Source organism: Solanum verrucosum, unplaced genomic scaffold, assembly GCF_900185275.1.
Source record: "Solanum verrucosum unplaced genomic scaffold, falcon-dt-bn FXZP01000009.1, whole genome shotgun sequence".
Lineage (NCBI taxonomy): Eukaryota > Viridiplantae > Streptophyta > Magnoliopsida > Solanales > Solanaceae > Solanum > Solanum verrucosum.
In genome coordinates, this window is record NW_026020231.1 from 3,460,361 (window position 1) to 3,481,894 (window position 21,534).

A 21,534-nucleotide genomic window follows, 5' to 3' on the forward strand; every position below is an offset into this window, starting at 1 on the left:
TTATCCCATTCCGTTCCATTCCGGTCCTGTACGGTTCCATCCCGCCATATAGTGGGATGGGACGGAACCTACTATCCATCCCAGTAATTCCGGTCCGGTTCATCCTGGTACCGGTCCACTAACTGGTCAACCCGTTCCAGTCCGGTGGTTCCGGTGCCCAGCCTTAAGAGGTCATAAGGAGGGGTAAAAATAAATTTAAAAAATGGAGGGGACGTTATGGATTTTGTTAAATATACTTATAAGCCGGTTTGACCTTAGGGGGTATTTGTCTGGCTATAGAGTTTCGGGGTTATATATATATATATATAAATATCAATATAGATGGAATAATATTATACATGAATTCTCTGAAGTTGGAAATTCTTAAAAATAAAAACAAAAGGAAGTACTAGTACTAGTAGATAACAAAAGGCTGCAGGATTTTCCTCCTTCAGCTTTTTTGTCTTCATTCCCAAAATTAGTCTTTCTTTATAGTACAGTGAATCAGTTGGGATACTGTTATATTCTTTTAAAGTGATTAATTATAACATGAAGAAACAGAATGAGGGAGTTGAAGTAGTTGAAAATGGAAATGATACTTTGTTGAGAAAAACAGATGCAGCTTTATTTGCCTGGCCATGGAAGAACTTGGGAAATTACAAGGCATGGACTTTATATTAACTACTTATATATATATATGTATGTTCATCAATCTTGATTTGTATTGAATTTATGATTTTCATATGTATCTTGCAGTATTTGTTGTATGGACCATTTCTTGCGAAATTCATACATTCTATGTATTGGAAAGAGAGCATGGAGGATATTTGGTGTTTGCATATTCTTGTATTGTGTGCTCTGAGAGGCCTTGTTCATCAGCTATGGAGCACTTATAATAATATGTTGTATCTAAATCGCACGCGAAGGGTGTCTCAACAAGGGATAGATTATGAGCAAATTGATCATGAATGGGATTGGTATGTATGAATTCTTGTTATTCACACTTTATATATGTGTATTTCAAAAGGGGACTAATGTTTGTGATTGAATTTCAACAGGGATAACTTCCTTATCCTTCAAGCTATTGTGGGATCGTTCGTCTACTTGAACTTCCCTTCACTGGTTAATCTTCCTCTTTGGGATGTAAGAGGGCTTATTTCTTGTCTCATACTTCATATTGGTATCTCAGAGCCACTGTTCTATTGGATGCACAGATTATTGCATTCCTCTCATCTGTTTCCGCTATACCACTGGCATCACCACGAGTCTAAAATCACACACCCCTTTACTGGTAAAGTAACTACTCCCTCTGTCCCAATTTATGTGTCATACTAAAAGGTTCGTGCACAGTCAAATACTATCACATAAAATGGGATGGAGGGACATCTTTTAGCAGTCTTATCTGATGCTGGTAGCTTGCTGGAGAGTTTGGCTAACCTTTTCCTTTTTTTTTTTTTTTTTTTTTGTTGTTGTGCAGCTGGGCATGCAACATTTCTGGAACATCTTTTGCTCTGTGTGGTTATAGGAATTCCAACCTTAGGCACTGCATTTATTGGTTACGGATCAATAATTGTTATGTACAGTTATATTCTGGCATTCGATTTCTTAAGATGTTTGGGACACAGCAATGTTGAAATCATTCCTCATAGTCTCTACCAGCGCGTTCCACTACTTAGATATGTTATTTACTGCCCGACGTGAGTTCCAATTAACTGACTTTGTTTGATGCAACATCATATATCTGTTATCTTCAGCATCTAGATAAAAAAATCACATCTTATTCTGTTTCTTTTCAAATGAATTTTTCTTCACAATCATGTTTGCCAAGTTACAATGCAGTTTCACTTTCTTGTTGTGCTTCCTTTTGACTATTAAATCCGGTAGTTTAAAGTATGTCCTGTTATTGCAGATACCACAGTCTACACCATCAGGAAATGAAGACAAATCTCTGTCTCTTCATGCCTCTATATGATATGTTGGGAAATACTTTAAATACCGCTCCGTGGAGCCTTCACAAAGAAATAAGTTCAAGGACAAGTGAGTTTGAGTTTACTCTTCCTACCTCCTTGGGGGAGGGGATCTATTATTATCGTCTTCAAAATAATAATCCTTTTTCCAAGTCTTCTTTGCTTTTTTGCATTCTCTGGCTTTAGTTTGCCATTATATCTATATTTTCTGAAGGTACAGATGAAAGAGCACCAGATTTTGTGTTTCTTGCACATATTGTTGATATTATGTCGTCAATGCATGCCCCGTTTTTGTTCCGGTCATTCAGCTCAGGGCCTTTCTCTACAAGGCTCTTCTTGTTACCGATGTGGCCTTTTGCCTTTGTGGTGGTGCTTGCTATGTGGCTGAAGACTAAGACTTTTTTGTTCAGTTTTTACAACATAAGAGGAAGACTCAACCAAACTTGGATTGTGCCCAGGGCTGGTTTTCAGGTAATATGGGGGTTTCTCCTAGCTACTGTTTAATTTCTGGTGTTTTTCAGATTTTGAAATTCTATAGAAGAGCATCGAGGTCCTGCAATCTTGAAATAAATTGTTCATGATTTAAGGATTGAAAATAATTTACTCGCACTCTCAATGTTCCCAATACATCTCGCTGTTTGATTCTGAGTTTATCATTTCCATTCTGTTTCTGGCGTCTAATACATATATTGTGTTGCAGTATTTCTTGCCCTTTGCTGCAGAAGGCATAAATAAGCTCATTGAAGAAGCTATTCTTAGGGCTGACAGAATTGGTGTCAAGGTTATCAGCCTTGCTGCATTAAATAAGGTCAGTCTCATTTTCTTTTCCTGTTTCTAATTTTCTTGTTTCTGTAATGTTTAATGATTTCAGAGTCCTCAAAGTCTTTGCTGACTACTTTAGTACAGCGAACATCTACATGAAAACATTGTATTATGTGTTTCTTGCTAGTGTATAAGACTTTCCGATAGTGGTTTTAGACAGGAAAAACCTTCAAAGTTGAGGAATGGGATATAGTCTATTCAGAACAGGAACAGCTAGTAACTACACTTGTTAGTAGATCATGTATTGCTTGGATCTTCCCATGTCTTTTTCAGACTCGAGGGAGCAATGGTTTCGATATACAGTTATTGCTCATGTTGTTCATAAAAGAAACTTAGTGCAGAATGAAAGTTTAAATGGCGGTGGAACACTCTTTGTCAACAAGCATCCGAATCTCAGAGTCCGAGTAGTCCATGGAAACACCTTGACAGCTGCTGTGATCTTGAATGAGATTCCTCGAGATGTAAATGAGGTCTTCTTAACAGGTGCTACTTCTAAGCTTGGAAGGGCCATTGCACTCTACCTTACTCGTCAAAGAGTCAGAGTTCTGGTAAGATTACTCTTTCTCAAGTAAATGCATGGCATATAAAAGTGTGTGTTTGTATCTTCTACTAGTTGTTATGAAGAGGAATAAGCCCCTTCTTCCTTTTAGTTATCTCTTCTATAATTAGCTTTATAATCCTCCATTCTAATAAGGGTACTTTTCTAATGCAGATGCTCACTAAGTCCACTGAGAGATTCATGAAAATTCAAAGAGAAGCTCCAGTTGAGTGCCAGAAGTATCTGGTTCAAGTGACAAATTGCAAAGAAGCTAAACAGTGTAAGGTAATGTTTCAAGTATATATTCTATAAAGTGAAAGTTATGAAACCAATACAAGTGGCTAACCGAGGTCTTTCAGTTCAGCAAAGAGTTTGCACTATCTTCTAGTTAATTTTGTGGTGTTTTTCAAATGACAGACTTGGATTATTGGCAAATGGTCTACCCCTAGAGAGCAGAGCTGGGCTCCATCAGGAACTCACTTTTATCAGTTTGTCGTTCCTCCTATCATTCCCTTTCGCAGAGACTGCACCTATGGCAAGTTAGCAGCAATGAGACTTCCAAAAGATGTCACTGGTTTAGGAACTTGTGAGGTATGACTCAACTTCGGCTGATGGTGTTGTGTTGGTGAAAACCAAATTTCATGTTTTGTATGAATTCTCACTGTGCTTCTGTATTGCACCAGTATACAATGGGAAGAGGCATAGTTCATGCTTGTCACGCGGGTGGGCTAGTTCATCTTCTTGAAGGCTGGACACACCATGAGGTTGGAGCTATCGATGTTGATCAGATTGATGTCGTGTGGGAGGCTGCATTAAAGCATGGTTTGAAACCTTTGTATAATTCACCATAGTGATACCATTTGTTTCTTATTCATCATGAAAACACCTTCATGACCTAAAAGGTTTGGAGTTGTAACAAAATCCATATAAAAAGTCTTCCAAAGATTGTTTCACAAGTCAATACTTCATTACATGCAGAATCTATTTGTAATCAAACAAAAGTGTAAGCCTAATAAAGGAAATAAGCTATATATCATTGTATTTCCCGCTAAAATGCACTGTTAATGTAAGTGGTACATATTTGGTTTTCTGGGGAGTTCTTGTATTTCCCTGTGAATATAGATATGTTTTTGTCTAATGTATCGAGCTTTGCTAAACGAAGATATCAGACAAATAATCTTGCTGTTAGGTATTGATGCACAGCCAAGACAGGCACTACTTGCTTGAATACATAGCTGTATATGTTGCACATTTACTGTAGACACATCTTTAAACAGGAGAAAGTTTCACTTGCTAGGCCCATTGATACTCAATCTGCACAAATTCAACCAAGGGTGTTTGGCAGCTAAGCTGTTCATATTAAGCTGCTTCTTCTGGTTTTGGATGATAATACAGCCATGCATCAAAACGACAAATTCATATTAGTAAATCTAAAGATATGATATGGACATGTTACGTAATCAATCCATAGCAAGATCTGAGTTAAAGAAAAGGATAACAAAACATGTTCACCAAGATGATATTGATGATTGGAAGTGTTCTTTCTGCAGGGCATTCGAGATGCCCATTTAGTAAATCGAAGTTTGCTAAGAAGATATCACAATGTCTTATTGTTTGGGATAGATCAGCAACAAAGACATGTAGCATTGTTTGCCGGACCTATACATTGTACAAATATCTTAAGACACTTCTTTTGAAAAAGGAAAGTCTCAACTGCTTGGCCAGTTGCTACTCAATCTGCACAACCATCACAGTGGTGACACAAGAGTATATTTATGATAAATATAAAATATATTACACATCTGGAATTGGTTTCCTGGACTTCACCATCCATCCAAGCATCAAAAACACAACACATACAGAAAAGAGGGGTCGGCGAGAAGTTTTTAGGAGCTGAGTTCAAGAAATCTTTGTGCCATGGGATGTTTAGATTCAAAGAGTTGATCAGGCTTTAAAATTTCTACAATCTCTCCATTGACAAGCAGGCATGCTATGTCAGCTATTCTCTTTATTTGTTTGATGCTATGTGAAACCATCACAATGGTCATATTCTGCTCCCTCTTCAGTTTTACAAGAACATCCTCAATATTCTGAGTTGATATTGGATCAAGTGCACTTGTTGGCTCATCCAGCAGCAGAACCTTACAGAAGATTGGAACATAAGGTCAGATTCCTATTTCAAAATTTAGCGTCAATCGAGTGAAGTTTCTTTCGCCAAAACTAGTACATCTCAAATTACCTCTGGTTCATTGGCCAAGGTCCTAGCAAGTGCAACTCTCTGTGCTTGACCAACAGAGAGTTCCCCACCAGACTTGTTGAAGAAAGATGAGTCCAGGTCAGCTAGAGTCAGCAACTTGTATACCTCATTGTCACTTAGTTTTTTTCCTTTTAACTGTGGCCCATATCGTACATTATCTGCAACAGTACCTGAACAATTTTCCACAAAAATAACTTATTCAAGCATCAGTCACTACAACTTGAACAAATGAAATGTATGTTGAAAAAAGACTTCTTTTTAATGACAGAGAAATCCACGACACTCGGTGGCTAATTGCCTGCTCCCTACCCTTCTTCTCTGAAATACTGAGTTTGTCCATTGCAGAAGTTCGAACCTATGGCATGTGCCTAACCCCCAAAAGGCGGATCCTGGAATTTGAGTCTTTAGGTTCTAGATTCTAGAAAAGACAGTATACTAAGTCGGATAAACTATTTATACATATTAAGTAGATTTCTTAACACAAATACAAGATTCTGCCAAACAGTAGCTAGAACTCTAATTCCGCCCCAACTGACCCCTATATTGGGGGTTGAGCTTTTACCACTAAACGAAAACCTTGTGGCACGAAGAACTTAATTATTCAAGTGGAAGCCAAAAACATGCCAGTCCATTAGATTAAGCATCACAAGGCAACAAACAACAACATACCCAATGTAATTCCGCAAAGTGGGGTCTGAGGGATTATAGGGTGTATGCATTACCTTACAAGGCTGTTTTCGATAAGACCCTCTGCTCAAGGACATAAAGCTCTAACATCAAACATCTGATGGACAAAATACCTACACAAAAACATGAATCTGTCTATAATAGTGTTATACCTTCAAAGAGAACAGGAATCTGAAACAGCATGCCAATCTTCCGGCGGAGGGCGAGCACATCCAGATCACATATATCATGACCATCCAAAAACACAGAGTTGGAAGATGGTTCCCACAATCGATTAAGTGATCTCAAAAAGGTTGATTTTCCACTACCACTTGGGCCTATAACACCCATGATTACACCTTTAGGTATGTCAACGTTCACATTGTTCAATATAGAAACACCCTTTTCAGACACCTTTGTAAGACCCCTAACCTGAATCTTGATTTCTGGATTCTCTTCAAATCCATTTTCATTCCCGTTTGACCCCAAAAGATGCTCTCTTGCTCCTATAAATTAAACCAACCACAAACAAATTTCAAGAAAAATGCTTTCTTAATTCTATAATAAAACCAACCACAAACAAATTTCAAGAATCTCTTTTGTGATTTCAAGAAAAATGCTTTCTTGCTCCTATAATCAAATCAACCCCAAACAAATTTCAAGAATTGCTTTAGTAATTTCAAGAAAGATGCTTTCTTGCTCCTATAATTAAACCAATATCAAACAAATTTCAAGAATTGCTTTTGTAATCTCAAAAAACATGATTTTGTACTAACCTGGTAAAATTTCCATAGTATGAAATGTCTAGCCAACTCCTTAGCCAGCAGCAGACAGAGTAGAGGGACAAAAACAAAAGGGGCTATGTTGTAATGAAGAATTATATGGAGGAAAGAATCAACCTTCCTCACTTCCCAACAAGCACTAGAACAAATTCTTGACACAAGTAACTTTCATCAATAATTGTGATGTTTTGTCAGAGAGTGCACAATCTCCTTCTAAATCTCAAAATAAAGAATGTTTTTTTAAGTTAGTAATGTAATGTCATTTGTAAAGCCTGGGGATATGACTTATCTGAGGGAGGAAAAGACTGTTTCTGCAATTTGTTGTCACTTTTAAAAAGTATCAACAACTTGGCCATTAGTTATATTATAGTTTATTTATATAGTTTAAGATTCCAAAATCATGATGATGCAGAAGTGAATGTTGCTAATAAACAAATTTTGAGAGATGGAGTAAGTCATAGTAGAAAGAGTTCAAAGTACAAGAGAGGAGCTAACATAAAATGTGTAATAGACGAGAAAGTAGTTAATGCCCGAGTGATTTGTTCTAACTCCTTTTATAGTGATTGGACCAGTCTAACCACCTATTTCCTCTTTTTATCCGATATTCGATACCTGCATTGGAGACCGACTATTTCAAATTCGTGTCTAGTATCTATTCCCTCTATCCAACTAACGTCATACACTTTTCTTTTTAATTCATTCCAATTCTTTTTTAATTTTAAGATAATTTAACTTTAAAATCTCTTTTAACCTTTAATAAAATAATTCATAGCCATATAAATATTGTCTAAAATTTATTATAGACCACAATTTTTTTTTATTTTTAAATAATAGTAATAATTATGATAAGTCAAACGGTATCACGTAAATCAAAATGAAGAAAGTAATTAAAATATAGGAAATGATTGAGAAGTTGACGACACACATGCCTGATTTTAAACTGGTTAAGTTGTGCTCTGAGTCCATAAATTTTAACAAAATTTAAAATTTTATATCGTTAAAGTACAATTATTTTATCTGAATTTCAGTCGTACAAAACTACAGATATTTTTATTAAGGTTATGCTTTATCAATACTAATTTCAAACACCACAGTTGGAGCCGTGTGTATTTGGGCTTATTGGGACTGGACATGCTACAAGAAAGTTGGTGGGTTTGGTCCAAACAGATTTTGGCCACTTCTGTTTCATTAACTTAAAGTTGATAATTCGATATTAATGTAAAAAAAATAAAAATACGGGCATCTTATTTGAACATTGCTATTTATCTTTGTATTCCTTTATTTATTAGTGCTTAATTACTATTTATTTTGGTATGTCTATTCACTTGAGAACTATTTTACTCATGAGTTTCTAAAGTTTTATGTAGTTAAAGTTCAAATAAAATAATTAAATTTTATGCATATGTGCATGAACTTCAATCATATGAAACTTCAGGTATTTTGACAATATGTGTAAAGTTTGATATTATTAAACATAACTTTAAATAGCTCATGTCTGGAGTTGTTCTGAAATGTGATAAGTTATAAATCTCACTATATAATGGATAGAGGATAGGGGAATTAGGGAGGGATTATTGGGTGGAAATCGAATCCTCCTACCAACAAAGTGAAAGTTAAGATAGCTAATCAATTGTACTACTAAGATTTCACATTTTGTACTAGATATCAATCTACTGTAGCCTTTATTTTTTTAATTAGAGACTGAAGAAGATTTCTATTTCAAAAGCTTGTAGCATGGGTCTCAAGTAAATCGAATTGGATGCTTCCCTTCCACAAATGTGACCAATCTTGTTATGTTTAACGAAATTCTTTTTAACTTCGTCATATTTGTAGCTTTTACACAAATATTTAATTGCACATATTTACAAACTGAATGAGATTTCAAGTCAATATACATGTTTGAATAAAATATTTAACAAAAAAACTAGTTAAATCATAGAACCTTATGACGCAGACAAAAATCTCACTATGGCATTGCATGCACGAATAAATAAACATTGCACAAACAATTTACGTAAAAAGATTTCATATTTTATTTCAATTGATTCATGATGTACTGAATTGTTAATAGGGGCAAATCTAGAAGGGAGTGAGAGTGTTCACCTGAAGTCCCTCGACAAAAATTATATTGTATATATATAAGGTAGTTTTTTAAATATTTATACATATATACAAATTCTGATTTCCTTGAACAAAAAGCAAAATGTTAGCTCTACGATTCAGAACATTCAAATACACACCGACATCTACAATCTGATGCTCATTATTCACATATTTATAATTTTTTTCGAACCCCCTAAATGAAAATTATGAATAGTACTCTCGATACACCAAAGCGACGAGGAAAGGTAGAGAGAGATATCATTTTAGAAGAATCCATAAATACATTTTAGTACTAGGTGCTCAATGAGGGGAAGTTGGCATATACAACAAACAACCTAGAATCATGTTTCTCTTCCAACTTAAAATGTCAAATTGACATTTCCTTATTTGTCAAACTATCTGCTCTCTGTTATTCATCAAATTCTGTTCCATTTTCCCCTTTTATACAACATTTTGTCATTCTTATCAACTTTACATCATCATCATCCTCTTCAAAAACCTAGGAAAAACAATGGTACAATGATCATCACTAACATACACTAATGAAAACAACTTTGTATTATTCATTTCCCCCCAAAAAAACATTCTTTACAACTTAACACTTGCAAAAAATAAAAAAAAGTTTTCTTTTTTTATTTTTCCCATGACATAATATAAGCAAAATTCATCAAAACATATCATTTAAAAAAGGAATACCCACGCGCACGCCTATGTGTGAAGCTCAAACGCTACTTGAACCCTTAATTACCGGTCGCGTGAGAGTTTACGAGGAAGAGAGAGCGTGAGGACGTGAAACACTAAGGGCGTGTTTGGTATGGAGGAAGAAAGAAAAATAGAAGTAGAAAAATTTACAGAAAGAGAAATTGCTATTTCTGATCAGACACAAAACGAAAAAAGAGTCTCGATTTACAGAGAGAGAGAGAGAGGGGGAAGGGGGAGAGATCAGAGAGTGTGTGTAGAAGGTGGGTCTTCGTCTTTTTCTGATTTAGTACAGTGATTTGTGGGGAAGAGAAAGATAGCTGCGGAGAAGAATTGAAATGCGAAGCAATTTGAATGGAAGAAGAAGCTTTATGGGTTCGTATATGAACAAGTAAGAGTTGAAAAAGCATTTGGGTTTTCTCTCTACTTTCTGAATCTGAATTTTGAATTAAGTTTGGTGTCGTTGGGTTCTGTATATTTTCCTAATTTCACTCTTCTTTCGAGCTTAAAAATCTCTTCTTTAATCCCAATTTCGTGTGGGGATATATTTGAACTTGAAGTGGGTAGCTTAAAGCTTTACTTTTTTGGGGACGGGTGGCATTTTATGTCTGTTTTAGGTTTTGCCCTGTAATTTTGCAAGGCAATTTGAACTTATTGAATTGGGGATTGAGGGTTTTCTTGAGCTGCGATTTTGATTGGTTTAAACGTTGGACTGAGAAAGAATTTGAAATTTTTCGAGTTTTGGAGGGAGAGTTAGTTGAGAATTATGGATCTCTAGCTGGGGTGTTAACCCCTTCAATAGTTACACTGTTGCAAGTTGGAATTTGGATATGGGTTTTGATTCAGCATTGCTTGAATTGCTGTTGGAAGAGTACAATCTTGTTTCCACTATGGGTTTTTGGAATTGGGGAAAACCCTAATTTAGTGGGGGATTTGGATTACTGACTTCTTGTGTTACTTGAAAATAGTGGAAACTTTGTAATCTTTGCTTGTTGTGTATAGACTTTATGTGTTGACAGAGATGCAGCCGCCACATCAGCATTCGCGAATCAATCTTGTTGAACTGAAAGCTCAGATAGTGAGGAAACTTGGACCTGAGAGGTCTAAACAGTACTTTTATTACTTAAATAGGTTATTGAGTTTGAAAATAAGCAAGGTTGAGTTCAATAAGCTTTGTCTTAGGATATTGGGTAGAGAGAATATTACATTGCATAATCAGTTCATTCGTTCCATTTTGAGAAATGCTTGCAGCGCAAAAGTTCCACCGCCAACTCATGAGACTGATGTTTCGAAGCCTGGTGCAGCAGTTGGCAGTAATGAGCCCCTAAGTGATGCTTATGAGCAAAATGGATCACATGTTTCCTCAAGCCAGGCTTCAAGTCAACCAGGTTTGTCTAATGGAGATATTCTCCCATTATCTCCTCGAAAGGTCAGAACAGGCTATCGTGATCGTAGGACTGGGGATCGTTGTAGTGCGCTTGGTCAAAATGGGAAGACAAATTTCACTTTTCAACAACCGACAGCGACAGAATCAAGTTTCGATGTTATGGAAAATGGGGATATCAATCCCTCTGATTCACGGAGGGCTGTGCAGCATTGTCAAGGACTCTTGCAACAGACTGATGATGAAAGGGAGGCATCTGGTCAAGAAACTGGTAGATTTTCTGTAATAAAGGGATCACAGGAAGGTCCAGCTTCAGTATATAACAAAGTCCATGTTAGAGATGACGGGAAAGAGATGCATGCAAGGAGTCAGCTTCAAGCTCCGCTTGGGGTTCCATTTTGCCCTGTTAGTGTTGGTGGAGCACGTAAAGCATTGCCTTTGGCAACAAATAGTAAATGTGTTACCTCTTCTAGTTATGGTGCTTTGTTGGATAGTGTATCACTGAAGGAACGCATGGAGCAGATTGCTGCAGAACAAGGCCTTGAAGTGGCCATCGGTTGCGCCAACTTGTTGAATAATGGATTAGATTCTTACTTAAGAGGTTTAATTCGATCTTGTGTTCGACTTGTTGGGGCAAGGTCAGGGTACGAGCCTGTAAGAAACAACACCAAAAAGCAGCAGACCCATGTGAAGCTCGTCAATGGCCTTAGACCCGGTCTTCATTCTCAGATAAGTACTGGTAGACCTTCAGAAGTCATGCAAGAACATGCTCCCAATAACTTGATATCATTGCAAGATTTTAGGGTTGCCATGGAACTGAACTCCCGGCAACTTGGCGAAGACTGGCCATTGCTTCTAGAAAAAATATGTTCACGCGCTTTTGAAGAATAAGCCATACGTGAACTTTGTTATCTTCCAGTTAAATTTCTGGTCCCTACTGGATCTAAGGGCACCGTTCTCTCAAAAGTTTCTGCGCAGCTGCAACATTACAGCTTTTTTGGCCCTTTTGAAGCAGTCAACAACTCTTTTGGTTAATGTTGTCTCTTGAAGATGATATGCATGGAGCCCGGATATTTATCTCACCTACTACAGGGCTTAACTTTGCCAAGAGAGTCTCCATTTCTTAGCAACCACTGAAAGGGACTTGAAGAAAGAAACACCCACGTCGGTTGTGCTGTTGTATGATTAGCATAATTATTTTTTGGATATTTACCGCATTCTCCCTCCTGTAATTTAAAGTAAAGAGCAAATTTGGCACAAGTTTTGCAGGAATAATTGTGTAGCCTAGGACTTCAGTAGAAAGGTGAAACTAGATAATGCAAGAATTGCTGTGTATCTTCAACATCAAGATTGATTGAACTTCAATATTAACAACACGTTTTCACCAGTAGGTTTACATCTTATGATTTTTATTTCTAGATTAATGTTCGTTGGGTCTATGGCCCGCTTTTGTATTTTCCTTACTGTGTTAATTGTATATCCAGAAGAGTTTCATTATTTGATTCTCTCATAAGCCATGATGCTAAATGTAAAGTGGTTATTAAATTGTTGATATTCCGTGATCTATTATAGTCTGCACTGAGCGAATTGTCACTGGTGTGTTATGTAGAACATGCTTAATAGGATCAAAGAAATCATGATATATATCTTAACTCAGACATCCATTTCAATTACATATCCCATTTTGCATAGCAGGGTTATGAAAATCCACGAGTAGCGACTGGGGTTATCATATGTGCCAATTTCCATTTAGCTAATATGCCTAATTTTAGGATGACTGACCCTTTTAGTCTAGTTCATATAATTTTTCTCTCAGGAGCTAGAGGAATTGCATATCAGGTACATCAATTATTAGGTATGCCCACTTTTTGACTTACTGATAATTATGTTATTATTTTGTGCTGCTTAACTAACTTGCAGTGATTTGGCAGATGTTCAAGATTCCTTTTTTCCCCATTGCCTCAAAATTTGGTACGAGTTCAATTAAGTTCCTGCAATATACTGCTGCTTCATTTAGTCATTTCTTTTTTCCCAGAAAAATTTGAAAATACTTTGTTTTATTCATTATGTTCATTGACTAAGTTTACTTACTTCCGTGGTCTGATTTTTTTCATGCTCTAGATGGTCAATCTTTTTTTTTGTTTTTTAAACAAAAGTAAATTTAGTTCATGCACTAGGTAGTCAATGTTAAAGCATGAATGGTTTAATGTGCATTTCTTCATGATATTCGGTGTATTTATCACTTGGTTATATTATTTTCTGGCTTATTTGGGTTTCATTGAGGCGTAGTTGCTGCTATATTCAAAGTGGCCGATTTTGTCAGAGAATCAGACAGTTGAGCTGGTCTAAAAGATGAGTTCAAATCCTTCACATAAAAAAAGAAAAGAAAGAAATGAGCTAGTTCCCATCCTGAGCTGGAAGATGAAGTGACCCCATTCAAAGAAATGTGGCAGTGGTGGACAGGTGGAGTGCCTAGAATGGAAGGCAGAACAACATACAGGTACATTTTGTTCTGAAGATGGAGTAAAAGTTGGAAATAGAGCAGAAAATTGCTGATGATTTTTCTTCCCAAGACAAACTTTACCTACCGGAAATTAGAAAAAGGTCAGAAGAAAGTTGATCTTTTTCCTTATCTCCCTACCTATATGTCTTTTAGCTCCGAGTACTTGTTTCTTTTAAGAAAATGTCTCTTTTCCGACCACATGAATTTTCTTTCAAGAACTGAACACATGCATATCTTCTCTGGAAGCTGATATTTTTTTTTTTTATGTATCTGGCTGTATTGTAAGTTTCTCTTCCTTATTGATTGGCTCTGTCTTTAAGATTATGCGGTTCATGTGATATCTCTATGTACTTGTCCTAATACAACTTGAACTTATTCTTGATAGAAGTATCGCAAAATTATAGGATCTGGATATTTGAAGTTTCACCAATCTGCCTGCTAATGATCATCCACTATTGCTGTTGTGTCTTCTGTGCATTTCCAAGTTAAAGGATTTGTTGTCAAATTCCATTTCGTTCTGCAATAATTGATTCAATTACTAATCATAGTCTTCAATATCTTATGCTCCTTTGTGTAAGAGATTTGCAGTCACCCAGTAATTCTAGCAGAAATTTGATTTGGGGTAGCGTAGCTAGTGGTAGAGCTATTCCAGCATGCCAGGTCTTTGGTTGATCATGGCAAATTTCCATTTGAGAGCTATTCCAGCACACCAATAGGTCTTTTGTTGATCACGCCAATAAGAATAATTGCCAGAGTTGGTCAGTGACTCCACAGTGCAATAAAAGGTGACTGTTTTTCTCTGGTCCTTCCAACACAAATAACATCTTGAACCTAGCTTAATCCTCCTCTTCAAATTATCTTGGGTCAGACAGGCTTCTTTGACAACAAGCCAAACAAAACAAGCCACTGTTTAAGGAATTTCCAGTCTTCATGTGTTCCAAAATCCAAGAGTTAACTTGTTCTCCTAATACGAGTGAGTGCATAATAGGTAGATTTAATTGTATAGTTGCCTTTGCTATGCCCTCTACCATGACAATATGTCCTCATGTTCATAAATGCATTTTAATTGATCCATTACTCTTACAAAATTAGCTACTCTGTTGATTTCTCAATCAATTGGTAGTGTTCTAAAGCTCAGGTTTAATCACTGTTGACCTCATAGTTTGCTAACAGCTGCCCCCTTGTTACTGACAGGTTGAAGATGTATAGGGATAATGCTTTAGAGACCCTTCCCATTCCTCACTTTAAGACTGGTTGGCACTGAAGGAGGGCTAAAAAGCTCTGTTTGACCTCCATATACTAAACCCAGATAGTGTAGTTACCCCTATTTTAAAAAGAGTCAACCCGGTGCAATAAGCTGGGCTATACGCAGGGTCTGGGGAAGGGCAGGACCATAAGGGTCTATTGTACGCAGCCTTACCCTGTATTTCTGCAAGAGGTTGTTTCCACAGCTCGAACCCGTGACCTCCTGGTCACATGACAACAACTTTACAAGCTCCCCTTCTAATCTGAGACAAAACTTCAGGTGAGTGGGTGTTCTCCAGTATAGATTACATCCCCTTTCTGCACCTTCCTGTCCCATAATATAAAAATTCCCTGGTCTACCATTTGCCTCTAAAAATCTGGGCACTGTCTCAGAGGGAGGCTCGGTGAAATAGACATGTCTGTGAAGATCACCTGGACTGAAAGACCCTATGAAGCTTCGCTGTTCCCTGGGATTGGCTTTGGGGATTTCCTGCACAGCTTAGGTGGAAGGCGAACAAGGCATCCTTCCGGGGTGGGGATTGGGGGGAGCCATCAGTGAGATACCACTCTGGAAGGGCTAGAATTCTAACCTTGTGTCAGGACCTACAGACCAAGGGACAGTCTCAGGTAGACAGTTTCTATGGGGCTTAGTCCTCCCAAAAGGTAACGGAGGCGTGCAAAGGTTTCCTCGGGCCGTCCAATCTTTTGATTAAGGGGGATGAGCCATCTGTAAGGATTACCTTAAGGCTAGTAATAAACTCACTTCCGATGAGCAGGAATGTGTTTGCCCACATCTCTTTAACAAAAGCTTCGATATTTCCTTCTAGCTTTGTTTCCTAAAAGCAGTAGATGTTGCTTTCCATTGTGAGCTAAACTTTTCTTCACCCTTCTTTTTTGTCCTGCTATTTGGCCCCTTTCCGTTCCATGTAATGATGCTCAGCTTCATGGATAATCAGTGTATGAGAATTTCTCCTGCTCCATGTCCCGCTGTCCTTGTTATTAACATTAAATTTCAGGATTTTAGTTCCTTCATACTTCTGCATTTTGGGGTCATACAACTGACAATGCATACTTTGGCTTGTTTATCTTGCTTTCTTTTGTACAGTTTCATGAAGAGAGATAGATCTTACATCTCACAGTCTTGGAAATCCAACACATAATGCTTGCACATTTCCAGTACATTTTTATGTACCCACAATGATGCTTCTATGTCAGAATTCTGAATATGAGTCAGCAATGGGTCTACATGCCAGAGGTCATCCTCTTCATGATCAACTATCTGTTTCTCCAATTCATTTGAGTTATGGAGAGGAATAATATCGTCGCTGTTGATAACAGTCATCTCAACTTCCTCATCTTCTTGTATGACCAAGACCACCTGTAGTTGATTAGGGCTGCTGTGGAGAGCACGCTGATCAGTGACCTCAGACATATTTATAGTGTGTAGAAGTTGTCGATGCTCTAACAGAATGACGGCTTCAATTTCCATCATTACTGGATTGTGTCGGTCTACAAATTCAACCAAAACATGCCTTATTTGTTCATTCCAAGCAGCTGGGAAATCCATGCCCATATTATTTTTACGTGGATGTGATCAGTTATGTAGCATTGAGTAGGTGCAGATGCAGAATTACTCTTCTATCAGATTACCCTGGCTAATTTCCAGGCTGAGTAAAGTTAGATCAGATTTCTATGTGTTTTACTAACTGGGAGCCCCAAAAATCTTAGCTAGTATCTGTGGACACCTACAATATTATGCGTTACGTGAGATTCAACTTCCAAATAGGATTCAACCTCTATATTCAGTGATTTAACATGTACAGCAATTGTCATTTGGTATTTCTCTTCAGTTCTGATTCCGTGTAATTGTAGATTACAACTGTCATTAATGAACCAGTTCTTGCTTCGCAGTGGGTTCACTTGAACCCAATAGCTTTTGCTCAGACCTGTATATTTATTAAGCAATCCACTATATATATTTGACCGTGAACCCATTTATTATTGTTTACTAACTTGAGGTCTATGTATGAACCCGTAGAACCTCAAATCCTGGATCGCTCTGCTTGCTCGGAGGTGAAGGACGATGTTGAGTGATTTAATGCTCTCCTCGTAACTTCTGCAGAGGTACAGAAAGCATACAAAGTTCTCTTGATGTTTTAAAGATAGCTTAAGGAAGTTACCCGGGCTAGGCAAATTACTTGTTTCTTCAATTTGGTGAAATTTCTCCTCTTCCTTCAATTGGCATGTAGATTAGGATTTGGTTTCTGAATTCTGATTGAAAGAAGTAGTATTTGGATTTTGCATGAAATTGTTTGTCCTTGATTATCCCTTTCTGCTTTTGATATCATTTCTTTGTTTCTTTCTACATGGAACAGCTACTTTAACTTATACTTTGCATCCAGGAACAGAAATGGATATCCATATCTGGAGATATTCCCTTCACTGCAGACTCATTGTTTATTATGCTGTCACCGACAAGAACTTTATCTTTCTAAATAGAAAGAAAGAAAGAGGTCAATCACCAACAGGAGGAGGAGGATATGAAAGAGAGTACAAACAATGAAACAACTATTCCTCTCGAGTAGAACTTCTAACTGAAGTTGGAGGAAGCAAAATTAAGGTGATGCGAAGAGTCTATATCAAGTTGATATGCTAGAGTGCTGCATAGCTCCACTCTATTGGCTAGTACTGGGGAATTGATACCACACCTTGTAGAAACGTGGTACAAATTTCTTGGCCATAAAGATACCATAACAGCTTAGAATAAATAGGTACCAGATTCTAGCTTCATTTGAACAATTCAAAGCCTTTTCCATTCACCAGAACTTCTCAGCCCTCTTGCTAAATTTTTTATACCATAGAGATTTGAGATTTAAGTGACTGAATGATTAGATTATTTTGGCCAGAACTCTCTGCCCTTAATTCCTGTTAGTTTCATTCTGTATGTAGTTGAGATTTTAAGTGACTGAATTCTTAATATTTTTACTGTAACCTACCGTCCTTTTACATATCTCATTGGCATTTTACAATTTCATAGAGGAGAGTGCATAGACTGGAGCTTAAGAGTAAATGAGTGTGTTGTCTTTCATAGTATTAGCTGCTAACAAGTTTTAACAGTTCTCTTCATGAAGTGGTACTTATCAGCTATGTTGCTCAAGACTCTTCAAAAATCACACCCAAATCTTGCATTTTTGAAGAATTCGACACGGGTACGGCAACATTTTTGAAAAATTCAAGCAACTTAGCTTATCAAGACAATGAGTGTTTATTTGACAGATGGTGCCAACTTTGAGTGTCTATTTATGTATTAATGCTGATATTATACTAGTATTTAGTAAATGACTAGGCATCTTAGTAACATTTCTCATTTGTTGTACATTGTAGCTGTAAATGATGCATATGTTAAAAGCATAATATAACATAAATTAACCTCCCAGAGGAAAATTGAGCTCTGCACAGTTCTTTTTCTCTGTTTAATGCTGAAACATGATCACGGGGCTCTTGACAAAGATGGAATATTTACAAACTGACGCCATCATAGATAAGTCTCATATGGTCATGCTAGCTAATAGAGGTATAATAGATATACTACATCCTATGCTGATATGGACATACACAATAGCTTTGTTACCATATCATGAAATACCACCACCCTATGGGGTTCAAGAAATGGAAGTTGCCATACATGTCTTGACTCTCCAGACACTTTTTATTGTTCTTGAAGATGCAGCAAGTTGTCTATTGATGAGCATGTTCTGAGGAGAAGGATGAGTTAGAACTATGATTGGACCATACAAATATCCTCCACAATGGTCTGCGTTTGCGTTTATGGTGCCGAGATGTCACTTCTGATTCGGTTTTTCTAAGCATTTCCCACATGACCTGAACATCCTCGTAACCACAGGTTTGTATATCGTCATGAAGCTTCAAAAGTCCAGCACCTGAAGAAAATAAAAGCAAAGGTACAAACGCGTTAGTGGATCTTCAAAGCTATTGCTTCTATTCACAGAACATGCAGGTAAATCATAATATATCACACTTTTTGAAACATGCTGTAGAAAATTGATTCCAAGTATCATCTTTATACTTTTGAATACATGATCTTTAGCTAAAGACATATAAAGTGGTAGATGCTTCGTGTTGAAAGAGCACTGAAGAATCGGATACCTTGGCTACTCTATGTGGCCATATTTTTAGAATCTGGAATATTACTATCTGGTTATCTTGAACAGATAAATATAATAATACAGAAAGTGACATTACAGTGTCGTTTTGACTTAAAGAGTATATGAAGACACCTATAGTTAACAATAGAAAAATAGATAGAAGATTGGACCAAAACAAAGCATATATTTGGTTGGTAGAGGCTTATGTAACTATCAACTTGGCCAATGTTTGGGTTCTAGAAAATATATTCTAACAGAAATCAGATTAGTGGATTGTGATGGCACTAAGCTAGTGGATGGAAGGAACCACTAATGGAATCCTAGAAAATATGCTTGCCATTTTATAATATGCGAAGTGCTCATGAGTCATGACCTAAAGAAATGTTACTTGCTACTTTAGACATGAATAGACTAAGATTGATTTGAATTGTTTGCAAATTTGGTATGTTTCAGTGCTTTTTACAATAACATAAGAATGCAATTTAGGTAAAACAAGCATGCCTAACACTTTAGATACTTTCCTTTTCCTCAGTATTTTTAAACCTATTTTTGAAAACGCTTTTCTTGAGCCAAAGATCTATTGGAAACAATCTCTCTATCTCACACAAGGTGAGAGTTAGGTTTGCATACACTCTATGCTCCCACTTGTAGGATCACACTATGTATATTGTTGTGTTGTTGTAAGCATGCCAAACATTTTTTTTTGGCCTATTTGTGAGCTAGTATATAATCATTTTTGTATAATATGTGTGGAATCTTCTGCACAATTCTAAACACAATTCAACATCAGTCAATATTGCTAACTAAAAGATGTTCAATTAAAAATGTTCAATTGACCACCCTTATGTCTATGTAGCGGTTCAACTCGGAATGTAGATAAAGCAACACTCCATCCCCACATCCCTCCCCTACTACCACCAACACACCCCTACCCCCACTCCCACCCCCACCCAAAAAAAAAAAAGAGGAAACAATTTCAAAAGAAATGATTGATAAAGTTAAATTTGTTGAGAAGGTCACATACATCATGCTTTGTCTCAAGTCTCGACAATTATGAAAGCAATTTTATATTTTCCTATGCCTTCAATTAAATTCCAAACTTTCACCGTTTTTTAAATCTATTTTATTTTCCACGTGTAAGGATATTACGTAATGACTTAATTACACGAACATATCCTCCTCCTTCTTCACAAACTACACCCTCCTAACTCCCACCCACTCACCGCACCGGCAAAACCACTACATAGTTATTATTATAATGATGAAGAGAGATGAATAAATCTTTGATCAAAAAGATTCAAAAAAAAAAAAAAAAAACTTACCAATATAGTAATTCATATGGATATAATTTATTTATTTTTAAATGAAATTTTATGTTTTCCAGTTTCTTTGCTCAGATAAACACCTCCGATCTTAAAAGATTGTGGATTCGAATCACCAAGTAGCAAACAGGTGGGAGCTCCGTCGTATAAAAACGACTCAGTAGAGGAGGAGCTACCATTGGAATTGTAAGAACTCAGTAATTTTAGTTCAAATCTGTATTCATATTGAAGATTTTATTTAATATACAAACAATTTATTCAAATTCAGTAAGTAGAAGGAATTAATGATTCAAAAACTCATAAATTAAAATTTCTGTTTCCACCTCGGGAAACGAGCACATGCAATTTGTACTCTTTAGCAGGTTCGAAATTCAAAAACACCGAATCCAGTTAAATTCTCAAATCTCATCTCTTTCTAAGAAAAATTCAAACGAAGAAGGACGAAACAAAGAGAATTTTGTTTCAACTTCAATAAATCGATTCAGAATGATCCTTGATTAATTTCATGAACAGATAAGAAACTAACCATTTTTTCGAGCTTTAACACGAGCAGAAACAGCAAACCAAACACGCCTTACAGGAAACACCATTTTATGCCACCAATCATCCATCACTTTGATTTTGATCTTCAATTTCTTCCTACGACACCTTCCTCCTAATCGACTCAACAAAATCCTTAACCCGGCCAGACCTACTTTAGTTTTGCTTTAATTTTTTTTGAAAGAAGCTGAACAAAATGAACTCCACACACTTTGAATATTTGTTTTGAGAGAAGAAGTAGAAGAAAAAATGAGGATAGTATTAGGGGCTCAATGCCACTTTTCTGCTTTTTATGGAGTGGAAATTAATGACTATTTTTCCCACTTTCAAGTTTTTCTTTTTCAATTAACAATCTACCCGCCGACACGTCACAGTGTTCTACTTTTTTTTCTTATCAAATTATTTCATGCCACGTTGGATCTTCTTCTTAATCTTCACTTGATTCTGTTTTTTCTTATACTCTCATCGTTCGCATTTACTTACTCAAATATTCCTGAGAAATATCGGAAATACACTTAAATTTGTGTAAATTATTGGTTTTATATTTAAATTATTGATAAT

The 21,534-nt window shown here is 36.6% G+C and overlaps 4 protein-coding genes across 4 annotated transcripts; 2 read left to right on the forward strand and 2 right to left on the reverse strand.

Moving 5' to 3' along the window:
• The first annotated feature begins 470 nt into the window (after window positions 1-470).
• Window positions 471-4,496, forward strand: LOC125832551 (very-long-chain aldehyde decarbonylase CER3-like). The gene is made up of 11 exons (XM_049511728.1): window positions 471-642; window positions 736-956; window positions 1,038-1,270; window positions 1,457-1,676; window positions 1,889-2,016; window positions 2,161-2,417; window positions 2,647-2,754; window positions 3,110-3,316; window positions 3,481-3,591; window positions 3,724-3,897; window positions 3,990-4,496. Exons 1-11 carry the CDS (start codon window positions 529-531, stop codon window positions 4,155-4,157), a joined length of 1,941 nt encoding a protein of 646 aa, XP_049367685.1. The 5' UTR covers window positions 471-528; the 3' UTR covers window positions 4,158-4,496.
• A 602-nt stretch (window positions 4,497-5,098) lies between these two features.
• Window positions 5,099-7,279, reverse strand: LOC125832542 (ABC transporter I family member 17-like). The gene is made up of 4 exons (XM_049511716.1): window positions 7,006-7,279; window positions 6,403-6,735; window positions 5,546-5,733; window positions 5,099-5,447 (listed from the first exon to the last, which is right to left on the reverse strand). Exons 1-4 carry the CDS (start codon window positions 7,019-7,021, stop codon window positions 5,193-5,195), a joined length of 792 nt encoding a protein of 263 aa, XP_049367673.1. The 5' UTR covers window positions 7,022-7,279; the 3' UTR covers window positions 5,099-5,192.
• A 2,759-nt stretch (window positions 7,280-10,038) lies between these two features.
• On the forward strand, window positions 10,039-12,587 carry LOC125832447 (uncharacterized). The gene has a single exon (XM_049511600.1). It carries the CDS (start codon window positions 10,835-10,837, stop codon window positions 12,086-12,088), a length of 1,254 nt encoding a protein of 417 aa, XP_049367557.1. The 5' UTR covers window positions 10,039-10,834; the 3' UTR covers window positions 12,089-12,587.
• Window positions 12,588-18,378: 5,791 nt separating this feature from the next.
• Window positions 18,379-21,231, reverse strand: LOC125832187 (uncharacterized). Its single transcript, XM_049511334.1, has 2 exons — window positions 20,960-21,231; window positions 18,379-18,886 (listed from the first exon to the last, which is right to left on the reverse strand). Exons 1-2 carry the CDS (start codon window positions 21,042-21,044, stop codon window positions 18,684-18,686), a joined length of 288 nt encoding a protein of 95 aa, XP_049367291.1. The 5' UTR covers window positions 21,045-21,231; the 3' UTR covers window positions 18,379-18,683.
• Between the last annotated feature and the right edge of the window lie 303 nt (window positions 21,232-21,534).